Source organism: Sander vitreus, chromosome 19 (genome assembly GCF_031162955.1).
Source record: "Sander vitreus isolate 19-12246 chromosome 19, sanVit1, whole genome shotgun sequence".
In the NCBI taxonomy this organism is placed as follows: domain Eukaryota; kingdom Metazoa; phylum Chordata; class Actinopteri; order Perciformes; family Percidae; genus Sander; species Sander vitreus.
The window spans coordinates 7795892-7812674 of record NC_135873.1 but is presented as its reverse complement, the minus strand read 5'-3'; the positions used below and the strand labels follow the sequence as shown (position 1 = coordinate 7812674).

General features: G+C 40.4%; 1 protein-coding gene across 2 annotated transcripts; it reads left to right on the top strand.

The window, feature by feature from the left end:
- Positions 1-1069: 1069 nt before the first annotated feature.
- On the top strand, positions 1070-16432 carry acadvl (acyl-CoA dehydrogenase very long chain). 2 transcript variants are annotated; one of them, XM_078276528.1, is made up of 21 exons: positions 1070-1184; positions 1416-1495; positions 1588-1657; positions 4447-4518; positions 6262-6334; positions 6638-6702; positions 6819-6953; positions 7086-7230; positions 7318-7447; positions 7591-7716; positions 7860-8058; positions 9574-9678; positions 10105-10191; positions 10293-10355; positions 12294-12395; positions 13310-13407; positions 13994-14066; positions 14283-14355; positions 14534-14606; positions 14784-14859; positions 15246-16432. In XM_078276528.1, the coding sequence occupies exons 2-21, from the start codon at positions 1422-1424 to the stop codon at positions 15381-15383; spliced, it is 1977 nt and encodes a 658-aa protein (XP_078132654.1). In that variant the 5' UTR covers positions 1070-1184; positions 1416-1421; the 3' UTR covers positions 15384-16432. The 2 variants fall into 2 exon arrangements, with proteins under 2 accessions (XP_078132654.1, XP_078132655.1); XM_078276529.1 differs by having other exon boundaries at positions 1369-1495.
- The last annotated feature ends 351 nt before the right edge of the window (positions 16433-16783 follow it).

The following is a 16783-nucleotide window of genomic DNA, read 5'->3' as shown; positions in this document are numbered from 1 at the left end:
AATTAACAACCCTAACATACAATAATGTATCCATTCATACTGTTATTTACCTGAAGTTCACTTTGCAATTTACTGGTCAATGTCGCCGCCTACAACAACGACTCAGGCGCTGTCAGGTCAGTTCTTTAACTGTCTACAGTTCCCCGTACCGCCTATCAGATCCGGTCTGCGTGTGCGCAGAAGCTCAACGTGTTGTTCTCTTAAAGTGCATATTATGAAAAAAATCACTTTTTCTGGGATTTGGGGTGTTATTTTGTATCTCTGGTGCTTTCACACGCATACAAACCTGGAAAAAAAATCCATCCATGCTGTTTTGAGTGAGATACGGGTTTCTGAATGTGTCCTGCCTTCAGTCTCGGGGTGAGCTGTTCAAAATCGTCAGAGCTTTTTACGTCACTAGCCGAAACGAGGTGGCTAACCGTAGCACGCTAGTGCTACCATGCTAGCTTGTTCTGAATGGCAAAACACTGCTACAACACACAGTAGTTCACCATAATCTACAAAAGAACTACTTACATGTCCCTATTCTGCATGTATTCCACGCAAAGTTGGAAGTGTGCCCTCCTTTAAAAGAAGTCTCCCAGCTAATCCTGCCTTGTACTACTGAAGTTGTAGAATCAAACAGCTAGCTAGCTCATGTAATCCTTACTACTGCGCGTGTGCGACTGCCAACAAAGATGTTACAGCAGTGAGAGGTCTCACTCTGTAGCTAAAACAGAGAGCTCAACACACAGGGTGAAAAGAGGAGCTGCAGCAATGTGCAGTACAACAAAAATATGGTGTTTTTTGAAAATTAAACCATGTAAACCTATCCTGGTACAACCTCAAAATACAATTATGAACCTGAAAATGAGCATAATATGGCCACTTTAATACATCCATGCACGATTACCGGTATTTATATTCAAATAATTAAATGCATCATATCAAAGAATTTCTAATAAACGGGCTTTGATCATATCCTTTACTGTCTATGGTCATATCCTGAGAACACACAGGGCACACAAACCGATACAAACACCCTGAAAAACTACATATCCCATGAAGCACCGCGGACTGACAACATCCGGCGAATTCCGAAAAGGAAAATTCAGGTTAAATAACGTTAGTAGTGGGTCATTGGAGGAACAGTCGGCAACTGGAAGGACGCAGGGGACGTATCGTAATATAACTTGTATAGCTAGGTGTGTAATATAAATTGATGTTCTGGATTTTTGATAGAAGGAATGCAAATATTTTAGCTGGGTTTTCCTGCTTTTAGTCAAACATGGCCAAGTTAACTTACGTAGCTGCTAGCTAACGTTACCAGCCACGTAACTGTTAGCTAACCTTCCTTGTTGTTTAAAACTGTGTCTGTGTGTTATTCAGCTATTTACATTGTGTCTCGGGTTTTTCTCCTTCTTTTTGGACCAAAGAAAACCATGCTGCTTCGTAAAGTGAGCCAGTCTTCCGCACTGTGCGGCTCCATTCTCAGGATACCTCCCGTGCTGTCTGGGTAGGTAATGTTTAAAACTATTATTGACCAAGAGGACCTACTTTGCTTGAAGGAAAGTTAAAGTCACCTATCACTTCTTGTCTGGTCTACAGAGGTCAGCGTCATACCGGGGCTGTGGTTGCTGTGCAAAATGCCCGTCTCTACGCAAGCCAAGCTGCAGAGGTATGGTAACATGAGCTAATATTCCGATTATACTTCCATTTTGTCAGATGTTTGTTGCATCTTGTAGTTTTACGATATTTTCGAGCCTGTTTATTGTCCTTGTTTGGCCCAATGAAGCGGCTGCCTGAAATAACGTTGACATCGCCCATAGATTTAACCCCTCCCGCTGGAAGTGGGAGAAAGTTCACTGGTCACATGAATCACAAAGGTGACACCATGGATGTGGGGGACACTCATGAATGTATTGTACTGTAGATCTTCTAATAATACATCCATGGTGACACTGCTGTTGTCCAGACCAGGAGCACGTACCATTTCAAAACGTTGTGCACCGTTTTGCTATGGGTTTATGACCGGTTTCCTCGAAATGGATTTTTTTTTTTAATCTCGTTTGTTGGGTAGGAAATATTGGCTAGGATAGAACAACACAATGCAATTTTGCTAAATAAAACGCATGACATTAATTATTAATTTCACTTGTTTTTATTTTCGGGTGCCAGCCCGGGCCCCCCTCTAGACCCTGATTAGGTCACAAATCTCTATCTACCAATAAGAATGATAAAGTTGTCATGTGTCCCGCCCTAACAGGTGCAACAAAGCTAACAGGTGACTCAGAAGATGTCAATCAATCAGTTTATACACACCCACACAGTCCTGGGAAGAGAACTAACCAGCCTGATTAACTGAAAACAGGCGTGTGGGTGTTCAGAGCCTTTTAAATACATCTTCTCATGTCTGAATGTGTCCCAGGGTTCAGGCCTAATGTATACAGTCTATAGGTTCTGGACAGAGAAGATGTCGTTCGTGTTGTGCTTCTCACTGCTGCATGTACACCATTGTCCAAAAAAAAAATTTAACCCAATCCTTTTGTCTTACAATTTGTAGCAGTTGAATATTCTTAGGTTTCAGGCGCGGAGTATTTGTTCTTAAGTAGTTACACAATATTAGTTTTAGAGTTGTAATTTTGTGCTTTAAAAGAATAAATGCACATTGTCAGCTAATTTAGGTGTGGTCTTTGCCTGTATGCATCATATAATAGTAGTATGATAACCTGTTTGTTGCTCTGTGATCACTCATTTAAAAAAGCAATATAGGCAAACTCGCAGCTGCTTTCCTTTTTAATATTAGTATTATTATAGTTTTTGTCTATTTCTTCTGGCGGTTTCATGATAAAATAATGATTTTCTTTTCATTTATATTAAACATTTATTGGAAGTTAAAACAGACAAGGTAAGAACAACTTAATTTACAGGAATTCTATCAGAAATAATTTCCATATACACTGTACAAATACACAGGGAAAGGGATAAAAAAAAACACACACACACACACAGCTGGCCAAGCAGTGAAAGGGGCCCATGTAAATATATATTGATCAAGCTTGTTTTTGAAAGGAGGAGAAGTCAGAGTCCTGAAGGTTAGTGGTTGAGCCCAGTATAGACAGATTAGCAGAGACATGGAATGTCTTGTTCAGGACTTCACAATACCCTGTTGGATATTATAAAATAAAGATTTTTATGTGAAGCTTAGTCGATCAGTAATGCCTCCTGGTCAACATGGTATATATGAGCCAAAATCAAATATCATATTTGTTCCTTTTACCTGACAGCAGAACTAGAAATATATTTAAATAAGTATATCATGACTTCAGCTGCTTTAAAACCTGGTATAGGTGATCACAGAGAGCAGGAGGGGAATGAATGGAGGTTTATTGGGCCATACAAACGCAGTTTTGTTGTTTTTATGTGTGAAGAAAAGGTCAAACAAATGAAATGCATAATAAGAAATTGATTTGAAGTCAACTGCCAATAAATACAGGGATTTACATACAACGTGGCTCTTATTCAAACTACTTTGATCTTACTATGACTGAAATAATGCTGAATGACTAAATTATTTTAGTGAAAGTAATAAATTGTTTCTCAGCGGTCTGGTCTCAAAACATCTGACCGAAGGACTACAGTTGAAAATTAGCCAGCTGGCTAACACTGGCACATTTACAGAAATATTGAATAATGTGCATTATCCTTATAAATAGAAGTGGGCTCCATTTCTATAAAGAGCAGTAATGGGTAGAGCTCAAAGATACATTTGTAGTATTAATATGATTAGACACTACATACCAAGTAATTCGTTTTCCTGGGCACACACAGGCTGTATTGAGTAAGGAATGTATGATATTTCATATCGTTAATATTGCCCACCTCCACTCGCTAATTCACTCAGGTATATTATACTTGACTTACTTTCATGAACACAGTTTTACTAGGTTCACTCTTGAGTTACCAGCAGTTGAATATCTGTATAATCAAAGGCAGTGTAATACAACAGCTCTGTTTAAAAAAAGCCAATCATAATCCTATCGTTGATATATGCACAGTGCTGGATGGGCACTCAGCTGACTGGATGTGCCCTTGACATCACTTATCACCCAATTGGAGCTGGAGATCAGCTGTTTGGGCATCTTACCAAGCTGGTGCCTTGGCTGGAATAGGAAAACCCTTCACTGATGTTTACTTGGCTCATAACACAGGATTCTGATCACTGAATATGTCAACAATGCTGACCCACATGCTGCCTTCTTCTCTTTTAGAATCCCACCTTTGGATGTGAGATTTTGTCCCAGCCATGTTGTCTTGTTAAGCAATATGTGCATTTGCATAACATTTTATTTAAGCTTAATTTCCTGCCGAGTCCCAAAATGCAAAACCTCCCTGCCTTTTTTTTTTTTTTTACTGAATCAATGAACTGTTGTTGAACGTATTCTCTGTTTTGCTCTTTCTCTTCAGGCGGTGCTGGAGAAGCCTGCAGCAGTCGGCAGTGATACTACCAGTAAAGTGGAAAAGAAGACAGTTGCTGCTGTATGTTAATTCTCTCTTACTATTATTATGTAATTCTTATATTTGAGATCATGTTATCATTAATGGCTTCTAAACTGCTTGGTACACATCAACTGTATCATTCTAGTCCACACACCTTAAGGCTCTTTATATACTAGACGCAGCCCAGCTGGCACGTACAAATGTGACGTCATGGCATCGCCGTGACTATTTATACCCGCGCTGGTGCTTGCGACGCTAGTTGCAGTCTTCTCCTGAACAGAGGTGGCGCTAATGAGCAAAGGCTACCGACGTTGCTCTTTCTACGGACAAGAAGAAAACAACGGCAGAACTGGCAGCAGCATTGCCGTCAATGCTTCAATTTGATTAGATGAGCTACTTCGTCGGATCAAGCCTTTCATTCACCATAAAAGAACTCCTCTTAACCCAGTAAGTTTACAAGAGAGACTTGCAGTCACTCTGAGTCCTGGCATCCGGTTGTCGGCAATCTCATTCAGGCCTCCCGTTTCCGCTTTGTCATGCGCGGCTGAAAAAAAAAAAAAAAAAGACCCAAAATTAGTAATCAATTATCATGAATGTGTTAAAATGTTCTGCCGGTGGTTTTACAAACTAAGGACCTTTTTACAGTTGCTGGCGCACCAGGATTTTAATGCTACTGATCCATTTATCCGTGCGACGCTTCTGTCGCACTGTGCTCCACTCTATTCCTATCGGTGATGTCAAGCGACTTCAATGTGCACGCAAAGCATTCCGGGAAGGCTGCGCTGCATTTAAAAAAAAAATGCTGATGCCCATCTTTATGCAAATGAATCTGTTGAACGCGACTATCCAGTAGAAGTAGTAGACAAGCTAACCTTTGTAGGTCTGAAATGAAGACAGATTCAGCAATTGTATGGCCTATTTCTCACTTAAAATGTTTTCAGGAACACGTTTCGGTGAACTATTTTTGTAATATATGAGATTGTATTCCGTCCAAGCCGCCATGACAGTGGCTTGAAATTCTCGAGTAACCTGACCCACGTGACACGTTCGTCCAATCAGCCAGAGGGCGCGCACCATTCTATGTTTTTCAGCGGCGCACGACAAAGCGGAAACAGGAAGCCTGAACGAGCTCGAGGGTAACCGGATGCCAGGACTCTGAGTGACTGCACGTCTCTCTTGTAAACTTACTGGGTTAAGATGAGCTCTTTTTATGGTGAATGAAAGGCTTGATTCGACGAAGTAGGTCGTCGAATCAAATCGAAGCATTGACGTCAATGCTGCTGCCAGTTCTGCCGTCGTTTACCTTTTTTTTTTTTTTTTTTTTTTTTCTTCTAATCCATTGAAATAGCAAAGTTGGTAGTCTTTCCTCATTAGTGCCACCTCTGTTCAGGAGAAGACTGCAACTAGTGTCGCGACCACCACGTGCGAGTATAAACAGTTTCGGCGCTCCCATTTGCGCACAACAGGTCGGCTGCGGCGAGTATACCGCACGTTTAATTGGCAGGTGGCAGTTAGTAACATGCCACAAAACGCTGTTATGCACCAACAAAGGCAGGAAAGGAGAAGACTGCAAGCTAGCAAACATGGATTTAAACAAAGCAGGTAGTAAATGGCTTTGCGACTGTTTGCATTAATCACAATCGCAATTAAACAACAGTTCATATAAACATAACTTTTTTTTTTTTTTTTTTTTACAACGAAACAGGGTATCTTTAACTCAACATTTGAATACTCTGTTTGTGTTGGCACACACGTTACTATGTTTAACTTAATCTTCCACAGGAATCCAAATCATTTGCTGTCAACATTTTCAAGGGGCAGATAGCAACTGCCCAAGTGTTCCCCTACCCCTCAGGTAAACCAGAAGAGATTATGTTAATATCGGTTTGATACACTGCCAACATTTTATTAAAAAAAGGAAACCATTATAGGAAAATATTATACTGGAAATGATTGTTTTAAGACAAAGAGATTTAAGAACTCATTTGTCCCTGTTTCCATTGGTCTCATTAATAGCTCGATGTGATTTGTCCCATATAAATATTAGTAATAGCATATATGTATGTTATTTTGTGTATTCTCTGCTGGTTGTAAAACGAATTATCCCCCACAGGGATAATAAAGTTTAACTTAACTGTAACTTTTGTGTGTGCCTTAGCCCTGAATGAGGAGCAGGAGCAGTTTCTTCGAGAGCTTGTGGGGCCTGTCGGCAAATTCTTTGAGGTAATTTCAAACCTTTTGGAGCTCCTGGATGAATTTGTCTGACCTCACTCTCACAACTTCTCTACGTCCGTCGCTCTCGCCCCCTTACCCTGCATGTTTCTGCTTCCTGCGGGCAGGAGGTGAATGATCCCGCCAAGAACGATGCCTTGGAGAAAGTAGAAGATCACACCATGGAGGGCCTGAAGGAGATGGGTGCCTTTGGCCTACAGGTACCAGCAGACCTGGGCGGCCTCGGCCTATCAAACACACAGGTACGTCTGCTTGATTACATTTATGGATCTTCACTCTAGAACAACAGATACACATAAGACACATTGTATTGTTAATTGTGTGAGATGGCTATGGAAACACGCACGTCTAATGTGATAACCCCCATCTTACAGTATGCCCGGCTGGTTGAGATTGTTGGCAGTCATGACCTGGGTGTTGGCATCACTCTGGGGGCCCACCAGTCCATTGGCTTCAAGGGCATTCTGCTTTTTGGGAATCCAACCCAGAAGGAGAAGTACCTGCCTAAGCTTGCCACAGGTATTTGACTACACATGTATTGGGGAGTAACATAATTTAATGGATGAAGAATGTAGAGCTGCTTAATCATTTTGTGTGTGTGTCCAGGTGAGCATTTAGCCGCCTTCTGCCTAACTGAACCTGCCAGTGGCTCTGATGCCGCCTCCATCAAAACCACAGCTGTTCAGTCCCCCTGCGGACAGTACTTCACTCTCAATGGAAGCAAGATCTGGATCAGGTGAGGACACAGTACTAGAATACATAAAATTCAAATTTTTTTTTACCACAAGGAGGTGGTATTGTGCAGTCTATCCTGTAATAGCTATGTAATAGCTTTAGCTTGTGTCTTTTCCTAATCTGATGCCCTTTTTCTCTTGTCAGCAATGGAGGTCTGGCGGAGATCTTCACAGTGTTTGCCAAGACACCCATGAAGGATCCCAAGACCGGAGAGATGAAGGACAAGATCTCGGCCTTTATTGTGGAGAGGAGCTTTGGAGGAGTGACACAGTGAGCACACCTTTTTTTTTTTTTCTTCTACATTGCCTGTTTATCACTAAACTTCGTTTAAAAAATGTTTTTTGGACTCATGAAATCACTTTTCATTGTTTATTTCTTCCTCATCACCATCACCCCATCTTCTTTAATCACAGCGGCCCTCCAGAGAAGAAAATGGGCATCAAGGCGTCCAACACCGCCGAGGTCTATTTCGATAATGTTCGCGTGCCAGCTGGCTGCTTGTTGACCGAGGTGGGCGGAGGTTTCAAGGTGGCCATGAACATCCTGAATAACGGACGCTTTGGCATGGCGGCCGCCCTCTCCGGCACCATGAAGGGAGTCATCACCAAAGCTGTGAGTGAATTACCGTTGGCACCGTACATGTAGACGGGAAGTGGAAGTGTGACAGCAGAGGATGAGCTTTTCTTTCAGTGTACAGACTGTAGCTACCATTCACAGCTTTATGTCTCTATATGTGTTGTTGTGTTTCCCATCTGCTGCATTACATGTTACCTGTATTGTCTATGCTACACCCCCCCTCTTTCAGTCATGTATTTCCTTTGTTGTGGGTTTGTGGGAAATTCCCCTTCTTGCAGTTCACTGTGGCCTGTTTCTGCTAAGCAACTTTCTGCTGCGGTTACAGGTGCTGAAGTTTCAAATGTGCTCTGGTCACGTCTGTTGTTTTTCTCAAACATTTAAATTTTACCATGCTGAATATATAACCAAATATGTATTTGTAATGTCAGTAACAGCTTGACTACGGTTTTTATATATATTAAAAAAAATATGTGAAGGAATACTGTTGTGATCATATTGAACTCTTAGTATTCAACTTGTTAAACTGATACTGTTTCACAAGCAGTAGTTTAATGTACTTAACTGCCTTGTTTTCCGTGGCCAAACCTAAAAAATATTCAATTTGCAACTATGTTTTGAAACGCGGCAAAATCGTCACACATGAGAAGCTTTAACCATCAAATATTTGGCTTTTCCTCACTTCAACTAAGCGGTTAATCAGCTAACTGTTTCAGCACTAGAAATGTATAACCTTAAGTCAACATGCACAACCTTGCTGAAAGTAGGAGCAGAAAGTTACACACTACAAATGTATTATTGTCCTACTGTTGCTGTGTTAGATGCTGCTTAACTAGCAGTAATTGGGATTCTTTTTGGCCCTAGACAAAGTTTAGCGTAGCATTTTTTTTTTTTTAAATGACATAGCTTATAATGTCAATCATATTTGTTTTGCAGTGCTGATGACTGTGGGGTTTCCGTCCAAATTGATTATAAAAAAAAAATACACATCCAGGAAACTGCTGTGGATGAAAGTGACTTTTATTTAGCAGGTTGGGCTTTAGTGCAATTCCACAGAATAGGGAGAACACTGCAGAAACCATTTTAATAGTTTAAATGGGAAAATCACACGTGCTTAGACGAATGACTGACTGTTTAGAGAAAATCAAAATGTACTTGGCATTTCTTCTAAAATGCAGGTATATAATACACACCTCTCCAGTGGTTCTGCTTTAAAACTTGTTTATCAGTTACTTTAACTTCAGTTGTTTATTTTGAGACCTTATGGCAATACCGTGTGGTCACTTCCCTGATGCCACAAGGTTGATGCTCATGTGCTCTCTGGCAGCCTAGCCAAACTTCCTCTTTGTGTTAAAAAACTAGACAGCGACACCATTTCAACAGGGACCCCAAAATAGGCTGCTAAAATTTCAGTTCCAGTCTTTACGTATACGGAAGCGTACAGGATTCATACTTAACCCATCTCTCTGTTTAATGCTGTTACAAAAAAACAAAAACAGCTTGTAACTATGAACAAAGGTGTGATAGTGACCGTCCTTTTCCTCTTTTCATCAGGTGGATCATGCAGCCAACAGAACCCAGTTTGGGAACAAGATCCACAACTACGGAGCCATCCAGGAGAAGATGGCTCGCATGACCATCCTGCAATATGTCACTGAGGTCGGTCGACTGCCCCACAGTCTGATTCACATTTATATCCACTGTTTGGACACTAAGATGTCTAATGCTGATTCTGATTAAAGCGGTGTTGAACCAAATGGAAAGCAGAATTAAATATTGCCAGTATCTAACATTGGGTGTATTTCCTGTCGCCAGTAGTCATAGTTTTTACTGTCAAGTGCCAGCATAATCTGGCACTTCTAGCCCGTTAATTGTTGTGCCATCTTGTTGGTTTATATGTAGCTTAAAGCCTGTCTTAATGCTTTTTATGTTGATTTCCTGCCCAAAGAACCCCTTTTTTAACAAAAAGATGTTTTGAGCACAACTTAAACCACTTTTACTCTTTGCATTATTGTGTACTGGTGCTGACAACTTTAAGATGTCATAACATCATGCTGACATTACTACTGCCGTGTCTTTTTGCAGTCAATGGCCTACATGATCAGCGGTAACATGGACAGTGGAGCGACTGAATTCCAGATAGAAGCTGCCATCAGCAAGATCTTTGCCTCTGTAAGAACTTCAATAGATAGAAGGCAATAGATAAATGTGATGTGTCTTAATGTCACTGCAAAAGCTCATTTGCATCTGTGTTTTCCTTTTAATTGTGACAGGAAGCAGCATGGACTGTGACTGACGAGTGTATTCAGATTATGGGCGGCATGGGTTTCATGAAGGTGAGTTCTCAGTAAGCATCCTGTTTCACACAGAATCAGGGAGCACTGAGAAGTTGCATTGAAAAAAATAAATTGCAGTTTTTTTAATTTTTAGGCATTTTATATCCCATTGAAAACCGATGATACAATATACAGTACTTCCAGTTTTAAAAAGCAAATAAAACAAGTACTTCAAAATGTAACTAAGACATATTGGTTTTCATTGGCAAACTACAAGCAGGAATGAGTCACTTGAACTCATCATATTTACCTTTCTACATTAGCCCAGTAACACTTTTTTTTTATTTTTTATATCACATCAGTGATGACATAATCAGCTAGCAATCAGAGTGCCATAAGCTCCAAACAACCACTACACATGTATTTGTGTACTTGCAGTAAGGCAGAGGTGAAGTACAGATGGCCAGTGTGGTCATATAGCTGCGACATGCGAGAGATTGACGCTTGCTTCAGGTAGAAAAAAATCAACCAAGACGTTCACAAGAATAGACTGGTGCAAACCAGCTGAAAATATGGGGGTGTGGTGAAGTCATGTAAATAATAATTTTGCTCTGCACAGAGCGAACCAGAGGATGCAATACACGTGTGCTGCTGCGCCAGGCTCCCAATACAGTTGACAGTTGCACACTCATGGAACAACACTTAAAGCACTGACAACTGCAAAGGTGACATTCTTGGTGCAAATTGTACTGGAGCACTTACATGGGGTGGACAAGTTTAAATTAATTTAGTTTTTAACAATAGTACAATTCACAATCTCAGAAATTCCCACAGAGTTGACTTAAGATCTCAATAGAATGTGACCATTTTAAGCTTCACAAATACACCCATGTGTACAGATGTTTCAGTCATTTAGTCCACACCCTTTGTGTTTTTACAAGTTAAAGGGGAACACCACCTAAAATTAAAATAATGTTATTTCCATGGCCTAGGAGAAGTCTCAAACTTGTGATGTCATGAAGTATAAAGTCCAGACCTGCTCCATAGACAATAATTGGGAGATTGATTTTGTTTTCTTTTTTTTGTATACCCAACTGAGCGTTATTCTATTGTAGTGTTCTTGGTTCTAAAACAGAAAATGTTCATATACTCAGAACGTTCCTCTGGGTGCTCTGTGTTACCTATACCATATTTACAAATGCATTGTCTATGGAGCAGTTCCACATTTTATACTTGATGAGATCACACATTTGAGTTTTAGCACTCTAGTTTTGGGATTTGGGAGAGTTGTTCATGTCTGCTAATGTTTTTGAACTGTTTAGACCATAGGAATAACGTGTGTGAATTTAAAAAATGGGCGTAGTTCCCCTCTTATTGTGAATTTAGTTCTTAGTAATTAGTAGTCCGGTATGAGCTGTTTAAAAGGAAGAAGGGGGGAAAGTCTCAGTTCACAGTGCGTATTTTGACTCAGGGTTTCATTTTACCAAGGAAGTTAAGTCAGAAGTGTGCCCAGTACATTTCCCCTTCTGCTCTTCTGGACCAAATGCATTGTCTGCAACCTAAAGATATGAACAGTAACTTGCACATTCAGTATTCAAAAACACAGAAATGACTATAGATTGTCTCTTCTTCTGTTTGCTGCTGGTGTTTTCATTACCTAATTTCAACTTTTGCGAGAAGCGGAGATCAAAATGTCTTGTACTGTATGTGTAAGATATGATAAATAACACAGCTCGTTGCTCATGTTGGTTTACTCAACATGTGAATACAAACGTGATTTGTACCAAGAATTTCACAGACTGAACTCGAGAGTGAATTTCAGTGCAGAATATTCTTAGAAGAGTTACATTCAGTGCATTCACAATAGTAAATGATGGGTTATATGGGATTGTTGCAGCCTAATTCTGAGTAGGATTTAGTTAAAAATAAAATAGCCTAAACTCTTTACTATACAGTACGAGAAGAAGGTCATCGTCTTTGTGTATGTGTTTTCCGCAGGACGCTGGAGTGGAGAGGGTGATGAGGGATCTGAGAATTTTCCGAATCTTCGAGGGCACCAATGACATCCTGAGGCTCTTCGTGGCCCTTAATGGCTTCCAGGTAAAATGAAATCCCATTGTCGTATATTTTTTCTCCCACACGGCCGTGGTGATCTGATAATGTGAAAAGTTCAGCTGTTCTGTAGAGAGGAAGTGATTTCTGCTTGCTTCCGGTTATGTAGTCTTGTAGGTTTTAAAATTGGTAATCGTAAAGGAACTTCCTTTTGTATGCTTATTTTACAGCAAGGATAAGGGTTAGGTTTCCTTGTCAATCTCTTCGTCTTCCTAAAGTAAAGCAGACTGCATCCCTGTCAGTGTCTACTAACTGGAGGAGAGTTCATTAGAATGTAGCCTGTAACTTTTAAATCATCTGACTAAATGGTGCTAAAAGTAGCCCAAAATGACCCCAAAAAGCTCAATACATTTTCCCAATAGCCCAATAGGTTGGTGGAATCTGGCAACACTGACAGCACGCCTCATGAATGGGTGGTTTGGTTTTCTACAAAAACGCTGTGCCTGTACACTCAAATATTTTCTGATGAATATGTTTTCATTTTGAGGTCCTAGTCCTAAAAAAAATAAAAGGTAGAGAACCTAAAACAGCAGCTCATGGTGTCGACCTTTTTAGATGGCTTTAATTAATGGTGAGGACAATGGCATGTTTTTATGAAATCCTCTAAGTGTGTGTGTGTGGTACTGTAGAATAACAGAATCATTACTGAATGCTTTCATTGAACCAAAAGACACGTGTTGCAGCGCAGTGTTTCTATTTCAGCTCAGTGTGAGAATATTTACTGCGGTCTCCTCTGCTTTGATCTGATATTGGCTGTTGATTATTTGGGATAGCCCTAATCCCAGAGTAGATGGGTGGTGTTGCCAGACCACACCTACTGGAGATAGGTCTGGCAATGCGACAGGGCCTTTAAAGCAATAGTCATTGATAAATCACGCATATCCCTCTCTGCTTCCCTCCAGAATGCTGGTAACCAGTTGAAGAGCTTACAGAAGGCCCTGAAGAACCCCCTTGGCAATGCTGGGTTGCTTGCAGGAGAACTCACCAAGAGAGCTAAAAGGTTGCATCTCACGCTCACTTCACACTCCGTCTGGGGGGCAGGAAGTGCTAAATTGCTATAGCTAAGGGTGGGAGGTGGGGACTTCCCTTTCAATGCACAATACATGATGCAATTTAGTGATTGCTGTCAATTCCATCCCTCATTACATCACTTTGCAGTTGCAGCTGAAGTCTAAGCAGAAATTACTATTTTGTTAGCTCATTTGCTGATGGTAGGTTTCCTATCTGAGTTTCCAGGATTTGGATGTATATTATATATATTTCCTCCATCACAAATGCACTACAGTTTTAAACCGCGTAGCTGTCTGCATTTTGGCTTACGCTTTATTTGCACTTCACATGTGTATCCGCAAGCCAAAGCAGCTATTAAGGCTTTCAAGTCTATTTATTTTCTTTGAACTTGATTGCTTAGCTAAAGTGCACAGTTGTATGTTGGTTTGTGAGCACTGTCTAAAAGTGTCTCAGTGCACAGCTGTACTGTTGCAGACGGAGGACTTTGATTTCTGCTGCTTTTCACCACATGGCAGGTGTAGAATATGGTGTATAACCATGTTTGTTATAACTGTCTTCTTCTGTTGTGTTTGTAGGAAGGCAGGTTTGAGCACAGGTCTGACACTGCAGGGAACTGTACATCCTGAGCTGGCACAGAGTGGGGAACTGGTGTGTTAAACCTTTCTTGTGTGTATTACATTTTCCATTGTAGGCATTTATTTAAGGGGGTAGCTTGGATTGAGTGAGTGGCTGTCCAAATGACACCTTGACTTTTTTTTTTTTTCTGCTAATGATATGGGAGTTTTCTGCCTTGTTGCCTTTAATTATGGATGGATGGATGGATGGATGGATGGATTGACTGACTGATTCAAATTTGATTTCTAGACCACTAAAGCCATCGAACAGTTTGGAGCAGTCATTGAGGAGCTGCTGATCAAACACGGCAAGAAGATCATTGGTGAGTGTTCGTGCGTATGTGTGAAGGTTAGAGAAAACCCTGTGGGTGTTTTAGAAAAAAAAAAAATCCCCAACTGGTACAGGGTTGGCATTTCGGCTGTAGGTATTCATTTTAGACATTGGGAATGCTTCTTCTAGAAACAGAAACATATTCTTAAAGTTGACTTATTCTGTTGCAGATGAACAATTTGTCCTGAAGAGAGTCGCAGACAGTGCCATCGACCTCTACGCCATGGTGGTGGTCCTGTCCAGGTACGCAAACATTCAAATGAGAATAAGCCTCGTCAGGCTTTGTCTTTTACCTCTCTCTCTCTCTCTTGCTTCCCACTCGCCTTCTTTCTGGTCTACTCTTATTTCATCTACAAACTCCTACGCAGGCTAAAGTGACAATTTTGTGTGTGTTTTTTTTTTTTTCCCCCCTCTCTGCAGGGCTTCACGCTCTCTGAGTCAGGGCATTGCCTCAGCTCAGCATGAGAAGATGCTGTGTGAGACCTGGTGTGTGGAGGTAAGATCTTGTCAAAGCCAGAAACACTGACAAGAATGTTTTGATAATGAGGTATTGTAAGTTATAATTAAGAAACTGAGTATTGTATAGTAAATGTAAAACAAAAAACAAGCTATTGCATTTTACACAGTCAGCAAACAGCTTCACCTTATCCATGATATTTTGGCTAGTCTTGAATCAAAAATACTTCCATACTTAACTTCTCAAATGGCTTGCTGCATGACTCGCTAGTTCCTGGATTTAACTTTTTGTTTGTTTTTTAGGTGACACTGTCAATGTTTGTCTTAGGCCTCACTGCCCAACAAGTTCTTAAACAATTATTTTGAGATGTATTCAATTTGAGATGAAACATTTAACGTTCATTTAATGCTCCCTTCTTCCCTCAGGCCCATGATAGGATCATGCAAGACATCAAGAGTCTGCGCTCCAGTCAGTCCAGACAGCTCTTCAAGAACTTGCGGGCCATCTCTTCAGCCGTGGTGGAGAATGGAGGAGTGGTGGCCCCTCACCCTCTGGGTTTCTAAATGCACCACGCTCCCCGTATCTTCATGTCTGTTTTCTTTCTTCTTCTTTTTTTTCTGCCTCTCTAACCAGGTTCAGGGTCATCTATGCCAGGTCCTCTCAGACTTTACAGATTTATTATAGCCATATTTGCTCCATCACACATCGGTACCCTAGTATGTGCGTTGTGTTAATAAGCTCATATAGTGAGTTGCACAACTTTGGGCTGAATGAATCATTGGTTTTACACAGAAATCACAGTTTGAAACCTGTTTTTCTGTCACTTATTTAATTAATAAGGATTACTTGAAATTGGTAAGGACAGATGGGTCAATAGGACAGGAAAATTACTATTTCCACTAATTATTCAGCCCTACTACCAGCTGACAGATAAATATGTCAATGCAACTTTGAGATAGAGGCCAGTTAACAGAAGAAGCTTTAAACTTAATTGGTTTATAATCCATACAGAAACTAGTACAGTGCCCGTTGATTGCTTGGCCTGTGGTATTGCTGCTTGTAGAATTCTTCAAAACCAAGTTGTACCCCAAAATTACTTACAGAAGGACCCCAAACCACTTAATATGAAACTCCACTGTATAACCTACTATTGACTTAAAGTGTAGGCTACGTTTAAATCAGAGGAAGACATTGTACTTCTATATTTATCTGACAGAGACCGTTGCAGATTCAGAATGTAATCACAAAATATCACAATGAAAATATGGCGTAATCAGACATAAGTAAGTTAGTAGTAGACTTAATTAACCCGACCCAGGGTGAGTCTGATGAATGTGTGATGTGCAGGTTACCTTACCCCCCAAACACGGACACACACATACATACATACATACAGATACGTCTTGCTTTATTAGATGTGTTTCACATAGTGTTCAAATGTATATAATGGTGTGGTGTTTATGTACTTGAATGCCTTTCTGCATGGTAAGCTCATCAGTGCTCATCACAGAAACATTAATGTCAGGAGGAGCAACACCTTTGCCTTAGAAACCGGTCCACAGATGCTGTTCGAAGTTCCTGTTGTGACTTGAGTCAGACAGAGAGCTTTAAAGTGCTGGTCAACCTTACTATTAACTAATGGTCGTCACATTAACATCCAAAGTGCAAGTGTTAATTTTCTTAGCTAAAGGTAGCAGCCATCATTAACTGTAAATATAGCTAATTAACCGTCCGTCTGCATACCTGGACTTTTTAAGAAATAATTTCTTGTACAGTAACATGCACTTAATGGTTTGTTAATCTGCCGTTTCAAAGCATTCATTAAAGTTGTTTGGACTGCACATTCTTGCCTTTCTATAACTCGTACTGTGACAAACAATGCTGCTTTTCATTCAGGAATCTTTGATCACTTAAAGGTCCCATGGCATGAAAATTTCACTTTGAGGTTTTTTTAACATTAATA

Bases quoted from the DNA above. Each gene is read 5' to 3' on its own strand.
- acadvl (XM_078276528.1), top strand. From the start codon at position 1,422: ATGCTGCTTCGTAAAGTGAGCCAGTCTTCCGCACTGTGCGGCTCCATT. The intron at 14,607-14,783 runs GTACGCAAACAT...CCCTCTCTGCAG, and splicing joins ATGGTGGTGGTCCTGTCCAG to GGCTTCACGCTCTCTGAGTC. The intron at 14,860-15,245 runs GTAAGATCTTGT...TTCTTCCCTCAG, and splicing joins GTGAGACCTGGTGTGTGGAG to GCCCATGATAGGATCATGCA.